This window comes from Hyperolius riggenbachi, chromosome 2 (genome assembly GCF_040937935.1).
Source record: "Hyperolius riggenbachi isolate aHypRig1 chromosome 2, aHypRig1.pri, whole genome shotgun sequence".
In the NCBI taxonomy this organism is placed as follows: Eukaryota; Metazoa; Chordata; class Amphibia; order Anura; family Hyperoliidae; genus Hyperolius; species Hyperolius riggenbachi.
In genome coordinates, this window is record NC_090647.1 from 329,614,393 (window position 1) to 329,638,671 (window position 24,279).

Genomic DNA, 24,279 nt, shown 5'->3' on the forward strand with positions numbered 1-24,279 from the left:
TAATCAATACAGAGAAACACAACAACTGCACAAATCTACAGCAAACTGAGGCAGTAGTGAGTAAAAAAACTTTTTTTTACCACATGGTTGAAAGACTCTACAAAGTCTTTGTACTCAACATTTTAAAGTAAATAATAAAGTTTAAAACAACCACAACACAAAACAAAAAGTATGCATTTTATGACTTAACACCTCAACACATCTGCTGAAGAAGTCTACTTTAATTGCATTAGCATTAGGATATTGGGTTGCTAAGGTGCTCTGAACTGGACAGCATAATCTACCTTGCAAATCTGACTGCAGCTATTTAAGTGCCCATTAACAGTACAATATTTTCCTCAGATGCAATTATTCGATCAGATGTTAATGATTAAATTGTACAGAAAACCACACAGTATGTAGAGAAAATCATGAAATTATTCTACGATTGATAGGAATACAGAATTTTGTCGATCGGAATGTTGGATTCTACAATCGTATATGAAGAGAGAAAGAGCCCTAATCGACCCGTTTATGGAGACGATTGATAATTACATTCCGATAACCTACGATCCCGCAAATCTGAACAAATGATAGCATCTAAAGAAAATACTGTATGTTTAATGGACATCTTTGAAGTGGACAAGAAAGATAATAAACCAATAAGATAAACACTGAACTCAATAGAACTAATCTTACACAGGATTTTCCCACAGTCCCATTTTCTTTTGTTGGTATTATGGGGAAAAAAAATAAAAATCTAGGTTTTGACTGCTGTTCATTGTGTTTATTCAGCTCCTATTCAGAGTAATGAGTTACTGAGTGTTTTGTCTCTATCCTGGTGTCAAAAGTGTTTGCCACAGCCACACAGAAATGTTAGGACACACTTGACTGTTTTTGTGCGCATTTTCTGCACAGGAAAACTGAGAACTGATGTTAATCAATGATAGTTCATACTTAAAGTGGACCCAAATTAAAAATACAAGATTTCAGAAATAAAATCTATTTTCTAAATTATAATAATAAATAGCAGCCTTTTTTCAGCTGCATGATGACAAATATACAATATTTTACATTTATTGGAGGAACCCCTCCCTTCCAAATTGCCAGGAAAAATCCGGCAAACTGGTGGAGTAGATGGTGTCTGGCAATGGAGGAATTGCTAATGGCTGCCCCCAGTATAACCCTAGTTATGAAAAGAGAAAGGTGAAAAGCATGCACTGAAATGCTCATAGGTTTGAAGGAGTGTTTATTTATCTTTGTATGTGTCAGAGTGGTGCAACTAAATATTTTGAATTAAAAAAAAAAAAAAAAAAAAAAAAAAGTTTGGTTTGGGTTCGGTTTAATGCTTTTTTCTCGACCCAGCAAAAAAAACAAAAACAAAACCACACTACAATGTGACATGAAGTGTTTTTTTTTTTTTTGCCCAGGTAACTGAACTGTGTTTTAAACACCATTCTGCTGCATTAAATGCAGCCTGAAGGTGTTAGATGGCTAGCAGACATTCTTATAAAAGAGGTGTAACGATCAGGAAGAATTACACTGCAATCTTAAAGAGACTCTGTAACAAATTGTTTATCTTTATTTCTTCTATGCTATAAGTTCCTATGCCTTTTCTAATGTGGTCTGGCTTACTGCAGCTTTTCCTAATTGCACAGTAGCTGTGTTATCTCTGTTATATGATCTAATCTTCTCTCTATAGTCGGCACAGTCAGGCTGAGGCAGTCAGACTGGAATGTGCAGGGCTGCTTGTGATTAGCTAGAAGCTGTACACACCCCCTGCAGGCTCTGTGTGACTAACACACTCTGCTTAGCTGAGCCTATTAGAAGCTGGTTAGTTTGTTTGTAAACACTGCCTAAAACTGGCAATTACAAGCCAGGTTTGCAGCAGAGAATGGCAGAAACAGCACAGAGGGGACCAGGAGCACATAATGAATAGAATGGTATGCTTTTTATTGTAAGAATTTCAGAGTACAGATTCTCTTTAAAAGGTAACTTGAGGTGAGAGTGGTATGGAGGCTGGCATATTGATTCCCCTTACAAATAAAATGCACGTTGCCTGGCTGTCCTCTTGATCCTGTGTCTAGCACTTTTAGCCATAGAACAAGCATGCAGATCAGGCCCTCTGGCTCAAGTCTGACTAGATCAGCCACATGCTTGTTTCAGGTGTGTGATTCAGTTACTACTGATGCCAGAAAGATCAACAGGACAGCCATTCAACTGGTATTGAAATCAATATGGCAGCCTCCAATTATCTCTCACCTTGGATTTCCTTTAACCCTACTGCAGACAAACTGATTAATTGCACTGGTTTATTATTATTACAGCACAAAAAAAAATGCACATAATGCTAAAGGTAGACATTAATAACTGCCATTGGGTGGCAATAGTTTGCAACCTTTAAGGCTGCTTACACACCAAGACGTTACAGGCGCACGTTGGTGCGCCTGTAACGCTCCCCCAACGCACAGCAATGTAACACAAGTGGGCTGTTCACACAGCCCACGTTGCGTTACATGTAATGCTGCACGTTCGGTGCAAAGTGCAGCATGCTACGGCGTTGGAGCGGCTATAGCCGCGTTAGACTGTTTGCACATGCGCAGTGGGGGGCGGAGAGGAGGCGGGGAGAGCCAGCTACAGTAGCCGCGCACATGGCTACTTAATATTCACTGCACTGGCGGCAGCTGATTGGCCGGCGGGACCACGTGATGCGGAGTGTCTCGCTCCGCATCACGTGGTCCCGCTGGCCAATCAGCGCCACTCTGGGAGACATTATAGGACTCGAGCCGCCTAACGCGGCTCACTCTACCGTCGGCTCTTGCAGCACCATACGTTGTGTTAGGTGCACGTTATGCGACCTTAACGTGCCACCTAATGCAACGTCTTGGTGTGCAAGAAGCCTAACTGAACCACAATGAATCACAGAGGGGGTTATCATTATACATGTACCGTATATAGTGCTGCCAGTTTTCCGCCCAGCTGTAAAAAGTACATTAAACAATTCATGTCACTAAAGCTGGCCATAAATTTTTTGGCTATGAACAGATTTGTTTTCCTTTAGTTTTGACACTTCAAGAGAACCCCCACGCACCGCCTCGGGTACTCTTTCAATCAATGGCTTGATCAAGTACTTATATTTAATTGATCGTACAAATACCATACATTAGCTTGATTGTACTTTGCTATCACGATTGATTAGATTTCTCAGTCGAGCTTACTGTCAAATCAACTCTGCACAACAGAAACTTAAATTGATGCTAACCATACTGAACTAGAATTGACTGAACACAGTGACTGAACTACCCACCTTGTATACTCAATCACGAGCAAGTAACAATTCAAAAAACAAACCAAAAAAACCCACCACATTTGAGTTCCTTCAGAAGATATATTTTATCGCGTTTGAAATTTACAGTGTAATTGTATTGGCCACCTTGGTGTCCCTTAGAGATGCTCACGATCTAATGTTCCTACTTTAGTCTAGAAGCAGTTTGGGGTGCCTAGTAACCTACTAGCATGTTTTTGAGATGTGGAATAAAACCAGAGCACCTGAAGGAAATCCATGCAAGCATTAGGAGAACATACATACTCCACACAGACAGTGTCATGGATGGAATTGGATGCTGGGACTCACTGCAAGGTGAGAATGCTAGCAACTTAGCCAAAGTGCCATCTGGGTTGCTGAAAAATTAATGAATTAGAAGTTGTGTGACTGCAGTTGTGTAAACAGCTGCATTCAGGACTTATGTAAAATAATGCACTAACAAGGGCTGAAGATCTTTGCTACCTAACAACAGGCAGTTTAATAATTCCAGTCCAGGTTTCCAGTATCACTCATGTTCCCCAATGAGCCTGGAAAATGATACTAAACCAAGGCCTTGGCCTCTGTAAAGCTGCAGGCTTCTTTAATACTGCAGTAGCGAAATATGCTTTTTTGCTTCCAACACAAGTTATTTGACTCTTAAGTTTTCACATACTGTACTTATAATTGAAAATAAATATACATTGCTATTTTAAAAATAGTTTTAAACTTATACAGCAATGCAATAAAGCAATCCTATTAAAAAAAAATGAGGCTTTATTTGTTTTACCTGTACAGTATGATGAGTGGAAACCAACTTGCTGGCCAGTACCTGACACACAGGAAAATGTGTGCCTTTGCCCTCTTATAATACTATATCATGGTGATTGATAGCACAGTTTACACACACAGCAGCTCTGAAAGATCATAATACATTATGTAATCTGAGCTTTTTCTTGTCCTGTTTTGGGTCTACTCATACATTACATGGTGAGGGGAAGGTCAGGCCATAAAATACAGAATGCACACGTTTTACTACATTTCCTGCCTGACAGAGGCCAGAGGAAGCTATTAAAAAGTATATTCCAAATGCAAAGGGTAATTTAAAAAATAAATAAATCATAATTTAGATATATAGTCTTCCATTCAATTCACTTGTCTGCTAAGTTTTCTCCTAGGTGATATTTTCTCACCAAGCAAGCAATTTAACCGGTTCAGCACCGCAGTTCGAAAATCTCATGCATCCGAGCAACGTTCACCTCCCATTCATTTGCCTATAACTTTATTGCTACTTAACACAATTAATTGATCTATATCTTTTTTTTTCCGCCACTAATTAGGCTTTCTTTGGGTGCTACATTTTGCTAAGAATTATTTTTTTCTAAATCTATTTTAACAGGAAGATTAAGAAAGAAATGAAAAAAATTCATTATTTCTCAGTTTTTGGCCATTATAGTTTGAAATTAATATACGCTACCGTAATTAAAACTCATGTATTTTATTTGCCCATCTGTCCCGCTTATTACACCATTTAAACGATGTCCCTATCACAATTTATGGTGCCGATATTTTATTTAGAAATAAAGGTGCATTTTTTCAATTTGCGTCCATCACTATTTATAAGCTTATAATTTTAAATAATATAATAACATATTCTCTTGACATGCATATTTAAAAAGTTCAGACCCTTGGGTAACTATTTATGTTGTTTTTGTTTTTTTTTAATTGTATTTTTTATTTTTATTTTTAATAAAAAAATGTGTATGTGGGTAATTTTTGGTGTGGGAGGGAAACTGTTAATTTTAAATGTAAAATATATATTTTTTTTAATTAAAAATGAATTGTGGTGCAGTTTACTATTCGGCCACAAGATGGCCACAGTGAAAAAAGTCCTAGATACGAACGATTTCGCAACTAGGAACTTAAAAGCAGGGGAAATGTTTCCTGGGGGCAGAAATACCGCGCTCTCTGGAGAGAAAGCGTCGGTATTGCTGCGGGGAAGATAGATCGGTGAATGGGAATTATATTCCCATTCACTGATCGGGGGTTAGCGGCGGGCAGCGGGAGCGCGCGCGGGGGCGCGCCCGATTGCGCGCACGAGGCGGCGGCAGCAGCAGTGCCTATCTGGACGAGGAAGCTCGTCCAGATAGGCCGAACTGGTTAAAAAAAAAAAAAAAAAAAATGAATAATTTTGACAGTACTTTTTCTCCTACTTTTTGGTACTTTTTAATTTGCAGAGTGCTGAAAAGTTATTTTTAACAGAAGATGAAAAATTATCTCCTAGGAGTAAACAAAGTACCCATAAACTGGGGTTAAACATATTAAATACAGCCCATGTTGGGCTAGATTTCCTATTTAGGAGTGTCCTGGCTCTGCTCATTGCCATCGGGGTACCCCCATTCTCTGTCCCTCGCTGCTCTCGCACCACCCAAAAGTTCCACTGAAAGGTGCAGAGCAATTATGAAGTACACTGTTGCTAGTTTTGAGCTGCACCTACGCAGTGATATAAAGCGCTTGAGAACATGTGCTACTTTCCCTGTGTTTGTGTGGTGAGGAACTTGTTACTGCACAGTTCCAAACAAGCACCGTCACTTCCTGGTTTTCACATTTGACTGAAGAATTCCTTCAAATATGAAAAAAAGACTGGAGACTGGGGGAACGGGGAGGGGGCGAGGCAAAAATGATAAGCAGTGTCAGGACACTTGTTCTAATCTAGCCCACGATGGTCTTTATATTAAAATATTTTACCCCAGTTCAGGTGTACTTTAAGTAAAAAGTGAATTGAATAAGGCCCATCATGTCTAAGGCTTCGTTCACATCTAAAATCGCAATAGCTGAGGCCAGGGTTTTGCGATTTTGTGAGTGATTTTCCCTCCCGACGCTTAACTTCACGCTACGATTTTTTGTAAATCGCTTTTGCAGAGCGATTTGTTTTTTTCCCTTCCTGATGCAAGTCAGGAAGTGAACTCTTTGACCCGGAAAAGAATAAATACAAATGTATTTATTCTTAAAAGGGCAAACACAATCGTTGCATCAAGCGATTTTGTGAGTATTTTGCGTTTTTCCTGGTACAGGCAGCGCTTTGCTGAGCAGAAAGCAGACGAAACGCACTGATATGAACTATCCCATAAGGATTCATTGCACAAGTGATTTTAGGGCGTTTTTTTAAATCGACAGCGCTCAGGAAAAAAAACAAAAAACGCCCTAGGTGTGAACAAGCCCCAACAGAAAGTGCCTGTTGTCCTATAGAGAATACTGACATTTTATTTCCTATGGTTATCTTAAAATATCACCCCCCCCCCCCATTAACCACTTGCCGACCGCCCCCAGCCGATGGGCGGCGGCAAAGGCTGGGCCCAAACGACCGCAATACGCCCATCGGCGGTGGCGGGCGTGGTTATGCGGCGATCGCGTCATTCGTGACGCGATCAGCTGCCGGTGAATGCTCCGCCCCCCTCGCGCTGTAACCCGCCGGCCGTTCGGAAGCGCCGGCGGGTTACTAGATGCCCGATCGCCACTGACATAGTGTATAATAGGCTTTGTAATGTATACAAAGCCTATTATACAGGCTGCCTCCTGCCCTGGTGGTCCCAGTGTCCGAGGGACCACCAGGGCAGGCTGCAGCCACCCTAGTCTGCACCCACGCACACTGATCTCCCCCCTCTTCCCTCTGATCGCCCACAGCACCCCTCAGACCCCCCCCTGCCCACCCCCCCAGACCACTGTTTGCACCCAATCACCCCCCTAATCACCCATAAATCACTTCCTGTCACTATCTGTCAACGCCATTTTTTTTTTATGCCCTAAACTGCCCCCTGCTCCCTCCTGATCACCCCCACCCCTCAGATTCTCCCCAGACTCCCACCCAGACCCCCCCCCCCCTGTGTACTGTATGCCTTTATCCCCCCTGTAATAACCCACTGATCACCTGTCAATCACCCATCAATCACACCCTATCACCACCTGTCACTGTTACCCATCAAATTAGACCATAATCTGCCCCTTGCGGGAACCCAATCACCCGCCCACATGCTCAGATTGCCCTCAGACTCCCCCCTTATCAATTCGCCAGTGCATTATTTACATCTGTTCTTCCCTGTAATAACCCACTGATCACCTGTCAATCACCCATCAATCACCCCCGGTCACTGCCACCCATCAATCAGCCCCTAACCAGCCCCTTGCGGGCAATCTGATCACCCACCCACACCATCAGATCGCCCGCAGACCCGACGTCAGATCACCTCCAAAGTGCATTGTTTACATCTGTTCTCTCCTCTAAACACCCACTAATTACCCATCAATCACCCCCTGTCACTGCTACCCATCAGATCAGACCCCTATCTGCCCCTAGGGCACCCAATCACCCACCCACACCCTCAAAACAACCTCAGACCCCCCCAGACCTCCCCCCCCCCCCCTGTGTATTGTATACATCTATTCTCCCCTGTAATCACCTGTCATTTACTCGTCATTCACCCGTCAATCACCACTTGTCACTGCCACTTATCAGATCAGACCCTAACCTGCCTCTTACGGGCATCTGATCACCCTCCCACACCATCAGATTGCCCCAGACCTACCCTCAGATCACCTCCAAAGTGCATTGTTTACATCTGTTCTGCCATCTAATCACCCATCAATCACCCCCTGTCACCACTACCTATCAGATTAGACCCCCATCTGCCCCTAGGGCACCCAATCACCCGCCCACACCCTCAGAACGCCCTCAGACCCCAGCCCTGATCACCTCGCCAGTGCATTGCTTGCATCTATTCCCTCCTCTAATCACACCTTGAGACACCCATCAATCACCTCCTGTCACCCCCTAGCACACCTACCCATCAGATCAGTCCCCAATTTGCCCCGTGTGGGCTCCTGATCACTCGGCCAAACCCTCAGCCCCCCTTCCGATCACCTCCCCAGTGCATTGATTGCATCTATTTTCCCCTCTAACCACCCCCTGAGACACCCATCAATCACCTCCTGTCACCCCCCCCCCCCCCCCAGCACTCCTATCCATCAGATCAGGCCCAATACAACCTGTCATCTAAGAGGCCACCCTGCTTATGACCGGTTCCACAAAATTCGCCCCCTCATAGACCACCTGTCATCAGAATTTGCAGATGCTTATACCCCTGAACAGTCATTTTGACACATTTGGTTTCCAGACTACTTACGGTTTTGGGCCCGTAAAAATGCCAGGGCAGTATAGGAACCCCACAAGTGACCCCATTTTAGAAAAAAAAGACACCCCAAGGTATTCTGTTAGGTGTATGACGAGTTCATAGAATATTTCACTTTTTTGTCATAAGTTAGCGGAAATTGATTTTTATTGTTTTTTTCACAAAGTGTCATTTTTCACTAACTTGTGACAAAAAAAAATCTTCTATGAACTCACCATACACCTAACGGAATACCTTGGGGTGTCTGCTTTCTAAAATGGGGTCACTTGTGGGTTTCCTATACTGCCCTGGCATTTAGGGGCCCTAAACCGTGAGGAGTAGTCTAGAAAACAAATGCCTTAAAATGACCTGTGAATAGGACATTGGGCCCCTTAGCGCACCTAGGCTGCAAAAAAGTGTCACACGTGGTATCGTTGTACTCAGGAGAAGTAGTATAATGTGTTTTGGGGTGTATTTTTACACATACCCATGCTGGGTGGGAGAAATCTCTCTGTAAATGGACAATTGTGTGTAAAAAAGAAAAAAAATCTAAAATTTGTCATTTACAAAGATATTTCTCCCACCCAGCATGGATATATGTAAAAATACACCACAAAACACATTATACTACTTCTTCTGAGCACGGCAGTACCACATGTGTGGCACTTTTTTGCAGCTTAACTGCGTTAAGGGGCCCAAAGTCCAATGAGTACCTTTAGGATTTCACAGGTCATTTTGAGACATTTGGGTTCAAGACTACTCCTCACGGTTTAGGGCCCCTAAAATACCAGAGCAGTTTAGAAACCCCACAAATGACCCCATTTTAGAAAGAAGACACCCAAAGCTATTCCGTTAGGAGTATGGTGAGTTCATAGAAGATTTTATTTTTTGTCACAAGTTAGCGGAAAATGACACTTTGCGGAAAAAAAACAATGCAAATCAATTTCCGCTAACTTGTGACAAAAAATAAAATCTTCTATGAACTCACCATACTCCTAACGGAATACCTTTGGGTGTCTTCTTTCTAAAATGGGGTCATTTGTGGGGTTCCTATACTGCCCTGGTATTTTAGGGGCCCTAAACCGTGAGGCGTAGTCTTGAACCCAAATGTCTCAAAATGACCTGTGAAATCCTAAAGGTACTCATTGGACTTTGGGCCCCTTAGCGCAGTTAGGGTGCAAAAAAGTGCCACACATGTGGTATCGCCGTACTCAGGAGAAGTAGTATATCTCTGTAAGTGACAATTTTTTTTGATATATTGTGTAAAAAAATAAAAATAAATAAAATATATATATATATATATATTTATTTATTGAATTTTTTTACACAATATATCAAAAAAAAATTGTCATTTACAAAGATATTTCTCCCATCCAGCATGGGTATGTGTAAAAATACACCCCAAAACACATTATACTACTTCTCCTGAGTTTGGCAATACCACATGTGTGGCACTTTTTTGCAGCCTAACTGCGCTAAGGGGCCCAAAGTCCAATGAGCACCTTTAGGCTGCTTACACACCAAGACGTTACAGGCGCACGTTAGTGCGCCTGTAACGCTCCCCCAACGCACAGCAATGTAACACAAGTGGGCTGTCCACACAGCCCACGTTGCGTTACATGTAACGCTGCACGTTCTCCAGAAAGTGCAGCATGCTACGGCGTTAGAGCGGCTATAGCCGCGTTAGACTGTTTGCACATGCGCAGTGGGGGGCGGAGAGGAGGCGGGGAGAGCCAGCTACAGTAGCCGCGCACATGGCTACTTAATATGCACTGCACTGGCGGGCGCTGATTGGCCGGCGGGACCACGTGATGCGCAGTGTCTCGCTCCGCATCACGTGGTCCCGCTGGCCAATCAGCGCCACTCTGGGAGACCTTATAGGAATCGAGCCGCCTAACGCGGCTCACTCTACCGTCCTCACTTGCAGCACCATACATTGTGTTAGGTGCACGTTATTGCGACCTTAACGTAGCACCTAACGCAACGTCTTGGTGTGCAAGTAGCCTTAGGCTTTGCTTACAATTAGGCACCCCCCAAAATGTCAGGACAGTAAACACACCCCACAAATGACCCTATTTTGGAAAGTAGACACTTCAAGGTATTCAGAGAGGAGCATAGTGAGTCCGTGGCAGATTTCATTTTTTTTGTTGCAAGTTAGAAGAAATGGAAACTTTTAATTTTGTCACAAAGTGTCATTTTCCCCTAACTTGTGACAAAAAATAAAATCTTCCATGAACTCACCATGTCTCTCAGTGAATACTTTGGGATGTCTTCTTTCCAAAATGGGGTCATTTGGGGGGTATTTATACTATCCTGGAATTTTAGCACCTCATGAAACATGACAGGTGCTCAGAAAAGTCAGAGATGCTGCAAAATGGTAAAATTCACTTTTGGCACCATAGTTTGTAAACGCTATAACTTTTACCCAAACCAATAAATATACACTGAATGGTGTTTTTTTTTAAATCAAAGACATGTAGCACAATAAATTTGGACAAAAATGTATACAGAAGTTTTACTTTATTTAAAAAATGTCAGCACCGAAAGTAAAAAAAAAATCATTTTTTTAACAAAATTCATGTCTTTTTTGATAAATATAATAAAAAGTAAAACTCACAGCAGCAATCAAATAGCACCAAAAGAAAGCTGTATTCGTGACAAGAAAAGGAGGTAAAATTCATCTAGGTGGTAGGTTGTATGACCGAGCAATAAACTGTGAAAGCTGCAGTGGTCTGAATGGAGAAAAAGGCTCTGGTCCTTAAAGAGAACCCGAGGTGTGTTTAAAGAATGTTATCTGCATACAGAGGCTGGATCTGCCTATACAGCCCAGCCTCTGTTGCAATCCCAAACCCCACTAAGGTTCCCCTGCACTCTGCAATCCCGCATAAATCACAGCCATGCTGTAAGGCTGTGTTTACATCTGTAGTGTCAGTCTCAGCTGCTCCCCCGCCTCCTGCATAGCTCCGGTCCCTGCCCCCGTCCCTTCCCTCCAATCAGCAGGGAGGGAAGGGATGCAGGCGGGGACTGGAGTTCTGCAGGAGGCGGGGAGAGCAGCAGACTGACACTATAGAGATAAACACAGCCAGCTCTGACAAGCTTTTTGTCAGCAGCGTGGCTGTGATTTATGAGGGATTGCAGAGTGCAGGGGGACCTTAGGGGGGTTTGGGATAGCAACAGAGGCTGGTCTGTATAGGCAGATCCAGCCTCTGTATGCAGATAATATTCTTTAAACACACCTCGGGTTCTCTTTAAAGAGACTCTGAAGCGAAAATAAATCTCGCTTCAGAGCTCAAAGTTTGCTAAACCGCCGCTAAACGGGGGTCCCTTCACCCCCCAACCCCCCACTGCAACACTTGGTCGCAGACTTGGTCGCTCCTGGAGGCAGGGCTAACCGCCGCAGTCCTGCCTCCAGTCGCGTCTATCAGCGGCGCATCGCCGCCTCTTCCCCGCCCCTCTCAGTGAAGGAAGACTGAGAGGGGCGGGGGAGAGGCGGAGATACGCGCTGACAGACGCGTGTGGGGCAGGGCTGCGGCCGTTAGCCCTGCCCCAACCAGGAAGCGCTCCCCCGCTGCACCGAGGGGATTTGGGAGATCAGGGACCCCCGTTAAGCCACGGGATATCGGCGGTTTAGCAGGGGCACACATGCCCCTGCTATTTATGAGGTCTGAAGCGAGATTTATTCTCGCTTCAGACTCTCTTTAAGGGGCGAAAAAGACTGTGGTCCTCAAGTGGTTAAATAGGCAAGAACTAGCCATTTTGTAAATTGTTAATTTTCAAAAAATAATAATGGAGTTGCCCATGATGTACTATATTCTAGAGGTTCAATATATTAAAAAAAAAAAAAAAAAGTTAAAAATCATGCCTGAAAATGCATTTCAAATTCTTTGCCATCCAGCCGTGCCCCCAGTTTTTGGTCCTATCATGTAATGACAGATTCCCTACTCAGACTTCCTTACCACCAGTTCTTGTTATCCAAAACTATTAAACGCACATAAAGCTATTAAAGTATTGTTATTGGTAGACAAGCAATTCTCATTGGCTTGTCACTGTAGGGAAAGGTTAATAAAAAAAAGTTCATATGTTTGCCTATTGGAGCTTCCATATCTATTTGTTTCTCTTTCACTGTAAACAATTAGGTTTAAAAAATAATTAGGATTACGGTAGCTCTGCAGCAAAAAAGAAAAAAGTCCCATTGCTAAACTGTCCAGCCTACAGTTCAGATCTACCTACCACTAAAAACATCTGGTTAAAGGTGGCCACGCACGATAAAATAAAATGATCCGATTTTACGGAAATTCGATTAAAGCGATAGGATTCCCCAAGAAACCGAAAACTTTTTTTTATTATTCGAGACAGAAATCCGATCGGATTTCCCGTTTTTATTCAATAAAAGTGTAATCGGGAGTGCTGGATTTTTCTGATCATTTTTTATGAAAATTGAATGGTGTGTGGTAGATTGTCAACTTCCTTATATATACACTACCAAGCAATTTTCTCAGCGTTTTCAATCATTTTTTTTTCATAATTCGGTGAAAATCGACCCAGTGTGTGGTACATTGGTCAGATTTTTGAAATGTTACAATCAGAAAAATTAATTGCAATTCTGGAATTGGAAAGATATTTTAAAAATTGTAAGGTGTGTGGCAACCTTAATAGTGACTTGAGAAATACGACAAAGGAGACTACAGAAGCTACAGAAGTACTACAGTAGATCATACTTTCAGCGTCCAAATATTTAGTGATGTTCGAAGACAAGAGAGAAGAGACAAAACAATGCTAAACATGCTACTGTCCTGGCACTTTTTGAATTGTGTTTCTAGGAGAACTTTTAACAGGAATGGTAAAAATGTTAATATTACAAATCCATTAAATAAACCACACATTAAATATATGGGTGACGATTCGCTAAGCATTACCACATTCTGCAATTACCGACTAGTGAGGTAAATTACCAACTTGTGCAGTAAAAGCCACAAGGGATGTCAAGAAATTGTAATTCACAAAGATTAAAGCATTTGGAAAATCAAGTATAAGTATAGTACTCTGTATTTAACCAGGGCTGTGGAGTCGGTACAAAAATCCACCAACTCCCGACTTCTCAGATTAGAATTCCACCGACTCCGACATCTCTAATTTGCATATTACAATTTTGTTGATTAAAAGTATGTAACGTGAAATGCATCTCATAACTGCCAACGCTTAGGAATTTTAAAAAATACAACTGAAGTGAGAGGGATATGGAGGATGCCATATTTATTCCCTTTTAAACAATACCAGTTACCAGTTCACAGAGGTGCCTGGCTCTTCTACTGACCAAATATGCTATTGCTCCGTTGTTATTGCCTGATGAAGCAGGATCAAACCTGCGAAACGCATTGCATATTTGGAGTTCATAAATAAAATATATTGACTGTCTTTACTACAGTCGTTGTGTGTCTACTTGGAGGAGGTAAGTCCACCACTACCTCCTCTATTTACCAAGAATTTGGTTTTTAAGCTCATTTAGCTTCCTTTTATCCTTTTGGCGCCTCTGTTCTCCTGCATAATACCAGTTACCTGGCTAGCCTGCTGATCTTCTGCCTCTAATACTTTTATTCATAGACTAAAACGAGTCCTTGGTAAGAGTACTTGTAGAGTAGGCAATATGACTATGGGTACATGTAAGAGTGATGTGCAGGTACTCTGCAGGGGAATGAGGGGGATTCTTCCTCCATTACACATTCTTCATGTAAAATATGAACATGGATCAGGCCCTAGGCAATATAACTGTGGGTACCCCTCATTAGCGCGCACACACGCCCGTCCCCCTTCTGGGCCCGTACTTCCCTACTCTCAAGAGCCACGCGTCACTCCCCCAGGGCAGTGTCTCTGCGTCCCTGCACATACGCACAACGAGAAAAAAAAAAAAAAAAACAGACACACACACGGACATGGGATGCAGAGACACTTGCCTATTATATAGGCTATATATACTGGTATACAGAAGCACTAGACATGACCCACACAAACACATGCTAAGATCCAATACAGGGTTAAATAAACCCTACTTAAAAAAAAAAAAAAAAAAAAAAGGGCTCCTTTGTTAACTAGGCACTGAAAGTTAGCAATGCTGTGCCTTTGTTTCTTCTGCAGTTGAGCAATATAGCCTAGGCAAAGCCCCTACATAAAGTGTAGACTGTACTCACTAGTTATCTTGCTCTTCCTGCTCAACTCTGTTACGGCTTATCCACAAAGGCTTGCAATTCAAATTACATTAAAAAAAAAAACTGGATCATCAATTTCTTAGCAACAATATTAATAGTAATAATAATGGATTATTGAATGTTGTAAAGCAGTTCAAATCAGTATTCCCTCAAAGTCCTGTTTGGAAATTAACACCCCCCCCCCTCCCCACCCCCTCTAGATTGTAAGCCTTTAGTAGGGCCCTCTCGCCTTGTGTATCATACTTGATTGTACACTCTACCCAGAATATGTGAACTTGTATTATCAGCACTACCACTCCAGTGTATGATCTGCCATTGTATTACTACCTGTATTGTGTTGGGTTGTGTATCTTATTGCCTATTACCTGTATTGTTACCCCTGTTATGATTGTCTGTAATCCTATGTATTGTACAGTGCTGCATAACATGTTGGCTCTATATAAAGAAAATAATAACAACATTCACACTTGTCAATTATGAAAGCACACATTTTTACTTGTGCATTTTATTCCACATATCACGGTCAATCCTATATAAGATTTCCCAAAGCATTACACTTCATATTGATAGACAAGCATGCACCTTTTACCACTGCACTTATATACTGCTTAGTCTTTACATTTTTCTGAACTGCTTTTATCACTGCTAACAAAGCACAATATTTATGATTAACTAGGTTGAGACGATTGCAGAAAGGTGTGTATGTACACTACTGACAAACATCTCATACACATAACACAGTGAGATACCAAGCCTTACACAACAGACATTACTCAAAGCACACTGAATATACAGGCATACATAAATATGACAATCCTGAAAGCATACCTGAACTGACATGATGAGATACACTAATAAACCAGTGTTTTTGTGTGAGGAAACAGCAATACGTAGACAGGAACCCGACACAAACACAGGCAGAACATACCAACTCCTGATTGTGTCCTGGCTAAGATTCTAATGTTGGGTACACACTGAGATTTTCTGGCCGATTTACTGTCAGATCGATTATTTCCAACATGTCCGATTTGCTTTCCGATCAATTTCCGAGCATTTTCCGATCAATTTCCTATAAAAAAGTTAATGGAAACCGATCAGAAAATGCTCGGAAATCGACCGGAAAGGAAATTGGACATGTTAGAAATAATCGATCTGACAGTAAATCGGCCAGAAAATCTCATCGTGTGTACCCAGCATAACACATGACCCTAGCACTGCAAGTTGACAGTGCTACCCAATTAGTGATAGCGCTGCCCCCCCCAATGGCTTGGACTGGCCTCTTTCACTGGACATCACCACATAAATTGAATATTGGCCACAATTCACTAAGCTCATCTCCTGTCTTTAATAACCATTCTGTGCTGTTTTTACTGTTATCACTATGGTGATGAAGCATTTAGTATTCACTAAACAATTTACCTCAGACAAACCTTAAAATAAGGATTCTCTCCATAAGTTAAGGAGAGATTTCTTAAGTTAAGGTTTCATTCCTAAAATAACTCCTCCCCTCCCTATCTACTGCATTGAGAATAACTACAGAGGTAATAACGTAACCTCTCTGGCGGTATGATTATTTCCAGATTTTACGGTCTTTTCAGCACGTTTCAGACCCTAAATTCCTGGATAAAATCATGCTGCCAAAATACCTGCAGCAGCCCCTGCACTTACTCACCACGCTCTGCAATTTTCCCTCTGCCCTCTGGGTGGCGCTGTAACTCTGTACTGAGATCACTGATGGGAATCTCACCAGAGTAATTCAGAGCCTCAGAGGACAGGAAGGAGAACAGCTACCAATATCTGGATCCCCCAGGAGGGGAGTAAAAATGCCCGCTACTCTGCATTGTGCTCCCAGCGGCTAGCCTGAGCATAGCTCGGGCTTACCACCAGGGAGGTTAAAGGAATGCTGTAAAGGGGGGGGTTGGGGAAAAAAAAAAAAAAAAAGGAGTTGAACTGACCTGGGGCTTCTAATGGTCCTCCGCAGATGTCTTGTGTCCACGCAGCCACTCACAGATGCTCCAATTTCCGCCGCTGGTTCACTTCCGGAATTTGCGACTATAACGGATACGTTCAAGCAAATTAAAAAACAAAAATCCACTTACCTGGGGCTTCCTGCAGCCCCTGGCAGCCGTCCTGTGCCCTCACCACAGCTTCGGTGGCTCCTGGTCTCCTCCACTGCAGATGCCGACCTCGCCAGGTCAGCTTCCGGGTCGGCTTCTTCTGCGCTCCATCGTGCGGGACACGTTGTCGCGCTGACGTCATCAGGACTGTACCTGGCGAGGTCGGCATCTGCAACGGAGGAGAGCAGGAACCACGACAAGGGCACAGGATGTATCCTTTAAAGTTGCAAACCACTGCGCCTGCGGAAGTGAACCGGTGGCAAACCCAAGGTAAGTTCAACTATTTTTCCCCCATCCCCCCTTGCAGCATTCCTGATAAGACAACACTCTTATTGTGAAAACATATCACTACATGTTAATAAGGCAAGCTTAGTGAATTAACACTTAAAATATCAATCAATGGGCTTTATTCACTAAGCTTAGAGATGCGTAACAGCACGAGTTAAAAATCACTCAGCATTGTGAGGGTGATTTTGCAATCGCAAGTGGGCCGATTTTTCAATCAAAAAGGTCTGTGCTCTCCAATTAATAAACTGCACCTAAAACAACTTCCCACCCTTTACTGTGTAAAATACAGCACTCAGGGCTGGTGCACATCGAGCGGGTTTTTTGGCGTTTTTTTGGCTGCGGATACGCTTGGTTAATGTATCTCAATGGGGTTGTTCACACCAGAGCGGGAGACGTTTTGCTGAAACGCATTCTCCCAGGGTGAGGCATTTTTTGGATTGCGGAGGCGTTTCTGCCTCCAATGTATAGGAAAACCGCAAACCGCTCTGAAAAACGGCAGTTCAGAGAGGTTTTGCAGGCGTTTTTGTTACAGAAGCTGTTCAGTAAAAGCTTTACTGTAACAATATATGAAATATGATACAATGAAATCCGCAGCAGCAATCCGCAAAACGTCTCATAAAAATAAAAAAAAGCGGTTCAAAATCTGCTAGCATTTTGCGGATCTGCTAGCGGGTTTTGGTGTGCCCCAGGCCTAACAAGCAACCCCACAGTGATAGACCCTGCCATTGTGAGGGTTCTTTTACATGAGCAGTTAATGGCAGTGTGTCCACCACATATTATTTGCTCTAATGGATCTGCCGATTACTTGCAGGTACCTGGTGTTTTGACACTTGTCCCCTGCATGTACACCTGAGCTGGAAGCAGCCATCTACTGGATATTGAAAAAGCGGTGAGTTTCTACTGTGCTTTAACCTCACCATGCAGTGTTCTCCCCAGGCTCTTTTAGCTGGATGCTCCACCCGGCTAATTTTAGCGACCACCCGGCTGTCATCAGCTCACCTCCCCATCTGCCTCTTATGCTGTAAGCAGGGAAATGCTGACCCTGCATTCTCCCCCACCCGGTTACTTTTTTATGCCACCTGGCTAGAAAAAAAACTTTCTGGGGAGAAAACTGCCATGTGACACTAAATTAACAGTTTAGACTTTAGAGTAACAGTTAGGGTGTCAGGGTAGTACAAATGTTTTAGGGCATATATTCATATGTAAAATCAACAGCAATGAGTTCTCTCCCATGGAAATGCTGGGTTGTGGGCAGAGGCAAGCGTTAAGAACTGTTGGTGACCCATGCATGTGCAGCAGCCCCCCTGCAGGTTACATGCAGCCGATCTCCACCATATAGTTCTTGAACCACATGTCAGCCACTGGCAGATTTGTTGCCACAAATGCTGCCATTTAGATGCATTATACATCAAGCAAATGGTGGTGTATTCCCAGCAGATTCCTGGTTGATCAGCAAATGGTACTGTAACTGCACAGTTCAACCATCCATGTGACAGAGACCAGAGACGAATCAGGCATACTCTGCTGCAATATTTCAAGGTAACAGAAAGGATTCTTCTGATTTCAAGGTAGACCAGCCTGGCATGGCTTCCCTCTCAGCGTTTAATGCCCAGCCCCTGATTTATTTCATGCCAGCAATTCCTGTAAATCATAAAAATGCAAGTATGCTGGTACACATTTTTCATTTTCTTTCATTTTCAGAAGTGAATAAAGGTCCTAATTAGTAGCTTGGCAAAATATTTACTTTCGCTATATTCTTAATTAAAGATGAAGCTGTCCCAGCCTTTTCAACATCATACTTATTAGCTGCACTATACCGCAGGCATATCTCAGAATATGACTAAAATGAGGAACAAGATATCAAGTACAACTGCAATGTCTGACATCTGTGTTTCCTTTGTTCTACGGAGGGGGAAAGATGGGGATGAGCAGGTGATGTTCCTGCGTGGTCAGGTGATCAGCATCTAACTCAGCAGATAATGGATTCGCCAACGTCAGGAGACATCTGTACTCACACTAGATTTCACCCATTGCAATCCAGAACAAGCATTTTGGGCAATCAAAATCACGTGCGCGCATAGGCTAACTGTCCATTAATCTTCTGTTTATATACCAATTACACCTACTTTAATTCTTTCCTTTTGCCTGTAAAGGCCCATACAGACGTCGGATTTTTCCGGACGGGTCGTTTGAACATCCCGCCGTTTAGTCGTCCGCACGCCAAATCGGGCGTGTGTACAGACTGTCGTTCGCGTGATAAGACTGAGTTTGAGCGATCCGCCCGGCGGACAACTGAACGACGGGACGTTCAAACGATCCGTCGTTCGGAAAAATCCGACGTCTGTATGGGCCTTTAGTCTCTTCTAAAAAGCAATGAAGATGGCTAGTTTCTCTTCAGTTTCCGCGAAGTTACATACTCAAACTAGACTAAACTCTGCTGAGGCAGCCATTCGAAGTCATCTTGGCCAAGAATCTAGCCAATTACAGGCGTTACCCGAGTTAGTTTAAAGATCCAGTACACCAAATGGCTACAGGACAGCGACCCCCAAGCATATTGCTCTCCTCCATACTCTGCCTACTGTACCCCACTCCATCATGCACAGCACCAACATTCCTCCTCCCCTGCAATAGCAACAGAAGGCGTCACTCTGGTATATCAAAGCAACATGTCTCTACAGCACTTGTTTCTTGCAGTGTGCCTGCAGGATCCAGCTCAATCCTGAGGGCATACACGAATGGTGTGTGCGCACCTTTGGTCACTGCATAAACCTTACATTCAAGTCGATTGGTAAAACATAAATTGCCAGAAAGCAATGAATGATATTTGTGTTTCACAGCTATAAGTGTCCAGCACATGCCACTGATCCATCTCTTCATCTAAACATAAGACCCATTCAAACAGGAGCAAAAAAGGGGTTGTCAAAGAGTGTTTCAGTTGCTCAGAGAGTGCCCCCAACCACCAACTGCAAAATAATGAATTGTGATGAAGGTCTAGAATCACACTGCAGAGGTTGGCCAGCAGATATGTGATATTCAGCTTCATAGACCTAACCTGTTCTACCTTCACTAGAACTTCCAACTTGTCCATCAGCCACTTTCTCAGCAACCTTACCTGTTCTGCCTCCACTAGAACTCCTAACATTTCTCACAGCCACCTTCGACCTCACCTGTTCTACCTCCACTAGAACCCCCAACATGTCCTACAGCCACTTTCATAATCACAGAAGAACTGCAAGTACCAGTATGTACCCGGCATGTCTTCATATAACTTACGGACCAAGCATGTCTCTCTCATCTGTGTTATCTAATAATCCAAGTGAACCATTGGCATCTTTGGTGCCTGCCAAATTTCAAGCTGAGACATAACTCTACTCACTCATGTTCGCTCTCTGTCAGATAAAATATCCAAGCATGCTTCCCACAGTCTTCTCTACAGTATGTGTGGAAGTCCCAACATGTCAAAATAACTCCCTGTTTGGATGCCACATCCCACACTCCATAGACTTATGGACAGCTGTAGAAAACCCAGTGTTCATCAAGAAATAAGGATGATACCTTTAACAATTGTGCTTGAAGCAACATACAAATGCTCTAGTCTCCAATCTATGGTAGCTGGTTTTTCTTTTCTTTTTTTATACAGCAACACTTTTTCCCTCCAAGTTGCAGCATTTCAAATAATACAAAATGTCAGCTAACTTTTTTGTGCTGGTAAATGAAAAGCACATAGAAAAGGCTGTGCATTCTCTCATTTTTCCCAACACTGTTCTTCAGCACTTTAACAAGTGAGCATGCTTTTCTTTTTTCACGCACACGTGTGCCCATTCGGCTACAAGATGTGGGGGGAACAAAATGTCTGAAACACGTAACACAGCATTTCGCTATGAAATGTCCTGTGAAAGACCCACTGATATCTGAAACATTTTATTATCACAAAATGTCACAGTGACCAATAAACGAAAAAGGAGCTGTTATAACACATAACCATTATTAATTCTACTAAATAAGTACTGTGCATGAAACAAATGCATATAAAACAATTTTAAAAACTTCACTGGCATTTTTCTTGATTATTTAATGGGTTTACAACTGTCTTTTTATAAGAAAAAAGGTGTTTGGAGCTTTCCTAACAACAGTAACGACAGCCCACTCCATTCACCCACGCTGAACAAGCAGACTTTCAGCAATCGCCTTGTAAACAGTAAATATCCAAGGACAAATCGGAAGCACGCTATATTCAGGATGCAGAATGGACGGTGTAATACTTGCAAATGACAACAACACTGCAAAGATCTGTTATTTTTGGATTAATTTACATTTACCAATTACTAAAAGCACTTCCACCGTCACAGCGTGTAAAAATAATTTAGCAAGAGTTTCAGATGCAAATAATAACACATACTAAGTAAGCTAAAATGTAACGTAAGGTAAAGGCAGCATTGGCATAATAACCATAGCAACCAATGATTTCTAAAATACTCCTGCCATGGTAAAATGAAAAAAAGGTGATGCGAGTGATAAAAACTGCAAATGTCACTACTACTGACTAAACACACCATATAAAATAAAAAACACAACAGCATATTGGAGGACAACTCTTTATAAATGCAAACAAGAGCTTCAGGGTGACAGATAACCACTTTAAACACAAGAATCTTAGACCAGGGTCCAAAAATAATGTGATTACAGATGAGAGAAGTTAGATACATAAGAGGTGTGCCTATGAATATCTGACATTACTGATGGAAATCCACATCCTGTAATTGGATATACTGCTAACAGAATGAAGTATTTATTTCCTTTTCCATATAAAAGCTTCAGGCATACAGTTATGTCTCCTACATTTATTCAGAAATGTGACCAAAATAAAACAGGAAGCTTTGACAATGCATTTGTTCGCACAGGTGGTAACCAAAGCGAAGGTTAATCCCCATTGTCACACATCACGATCCAATGTGACTCCACACAAGTCAGCCACCTCCTCCTGCTCCCAGTGACATCAGCACAACAGCTATGGTCTCCCAGGTCACACATAATAGTGGCCAGTCCCCGCTCTACACTCACTAGTCCCTAGCAATGAAATAGCAGCAATCGTGCAGGCCCATATAAAACTGCCTAGGAACAGAGAATCAGCCCATGCCCATCTCAGACAATTGGCTGCAAATGGGAGGGGATTCTTCTCAAGAGCTTCTTCAAACTACAAAAGTTTAAAAGGCTGACTGCAATTCAACATGAAAAGGGTCGGTCGGTACGTTGCTGCTGCCACAGCAATGAAAGAATGTCACCCCCCTTCCATTTGTACACAGAAGTCATCTTCCAGTCTGGAACAGTGACTGTTTGCAAAGGAATGTTAAAGTGGGCTTTTTAATAAGACATGCACTTCCTGCACACATAAGCAAGCGACAGCCCTGAGCACAACCTAGTCCACAGTGCTAGGAGGAACTAGTGAGGAGGAGAAGTAACGGTTTCACCACGTAGCAGCGACAAGTGGGGTTCCAGAATAGCTGCCTGCAAGGGACGGCAGCCCTGCTCCTTTCCTCTGGAAGACAGAGGGAGTCCCCGGGGACCTGACATAGGGTGGGGTTTAGGTCCAAGCACCGCTAGCTTTGCATGGCATGACTATGCAGGAAAAAGTTGTGAGAGATAAGTGTTCCCCAAGCTAGTCACTATGGACTAGTGATCCCCTCCATATCCAACCCCGCCCCCTCCCCAAAACTAAACTCACCGTACAGCCTGCAAAGCAGCAGCCAGGCAAGGGCACAAGGAGATCGCAGCCAGGCACCATTTCCTCGGAGTTCACGGGCAGAGACTCTTCCCCGAGCCATGATTGTGCGAGGATCACCGTCGCCGGCTGGCCGGACTCTCTGCCCTCCGCTCTCACCCCAGATCGCAGCTGCTGTAATTCAACACAACACGGCTCCCAGTTTCAGCCTCACAATGCTCGGAGCATGGAGGGGGGTGGTGGCTGAGATGAGCTGCACAACCCGAGCCGACTGGGAGGGGCCAGGCTAGACAGATCGCAAAGGTCACCCGAGAGCTGCTGGGCACCCCACTAAAGACAATGTGTGACCCCCTGACCCGCCTCGCCAACTGCCTCTAACTGAGCGATACAAATCTGATCTAGATGCCTGGTGCTGGAGGCGAGCAGCATCCCCAGAATCCCTTTAGACAGACATGTTCTTTCCTCCTCCCTGCCAGCCACTGGGTGGTGCAAACTTCAGGATCAGAGCCTTCCCTGTAATAAACCCTCACCATATCCTCAAAGTTATCCCAAGTACCTTGATTGCCCTTATTTAAATGAATTTACTAATGTATAAGGGCAGTGCTGGCATCCTATTTGACATGCTTCAGTTCTTTTAACTGCAAATTAATTCCCAGAAAAGATTGCCTTCTGGTGTGACAGGGACGTAGCTTCTCTTACCATGCTGATTTTGCAGTTTAGATTTTTTTTCAGGTGATTTCTAATCAAAAACCTTGCTCCATGTCAAATATAGAAGAGTATTTAGAAGAGGGATGAAGTGGAATTTGGGAGATTTTTTACCAAAGACCACTGTTCTGAGTCATTTTATAAAAAGAATGTGAAGCAGACTCTTTTGTCACATTTTTGACTTCAGTGATGACTGATTCGGTGACAAGGATGCTGGAAGTTGTGAAGTTCATGATTTTCAGTGAAAGAACCGTGGGAAAAGGATTGTGGGGCCTGTTAAGCTTTGCATTTGTTAGCTTTAATGTTCAACACTCCCAATCAATATGCTGATAGCGGATTTTATATTTAAAAAAAAATCTTTTTATTTCTTTTTTAAGGGAAGAAAGGTGTTCAGATGAAATCTTTTGGAAATTGTCCTGCTGTCACCCCCTAGTGTATACGGTATGTGTCCCCAGCCGATGTCCGTGTGCAGTGTTGAAGGCTCGTCACTGTGACGACCTGTACCACGTAACACCGGCGCATGTAGTGAGCCAGTGTCGTGGTATAGGTACTCGCGGTGATGCTGGACATCAGAGGAGACGAAGATGAGAGACAGGTGAGCCTTCAAAACTGCACAGGCAAAGGCACCCTACAACAGTGAAAAGGCATGGAGTATAAACTCTAAAGCCCGGTACACACCTTCAGTTTTGATTGGCCAATTTTACCACCTCCATGTAATATGTGGGTCAACAGATTTTGAAAACTGAAAAGATTGCATAGGTAAGCTCTCAAGGAGGTAATAACATTGATCAGTGATTGGCCA

General features: G+C 43.0%; 1 protein-coding gene across 2 annotated transcripts in view; it reads right to left on the bottom strand.

The window, feature by feature from the left end:
* The window catches only part of NECTIN3 (nectin cell adhesion molecule 3), a 156,116-nt gene extending 132,937 nt beyond the window's left edge, over positions 1-23,179 (bottom strand). Inside the window, exon 1 of one of the 2 annotated variants that reach the window (XM_068269332.1) lies at positions 22,776-23,179. In XM_068269332.1, coding sequence (XP_068125433.1) covers positions 22,776-22,875 — 100 coding nt within the window. In that variant the 5' untranslated portion in view covers positions 22,876-23,179. The remainder of the gene's footprint in view (positions 1-22,775) is intronic. The other variant, XM_068269331.1, reaches the window with a different exon arrangement.
* Positions 23,180-24,279: the final 1,100 nt, after the last annotated feature.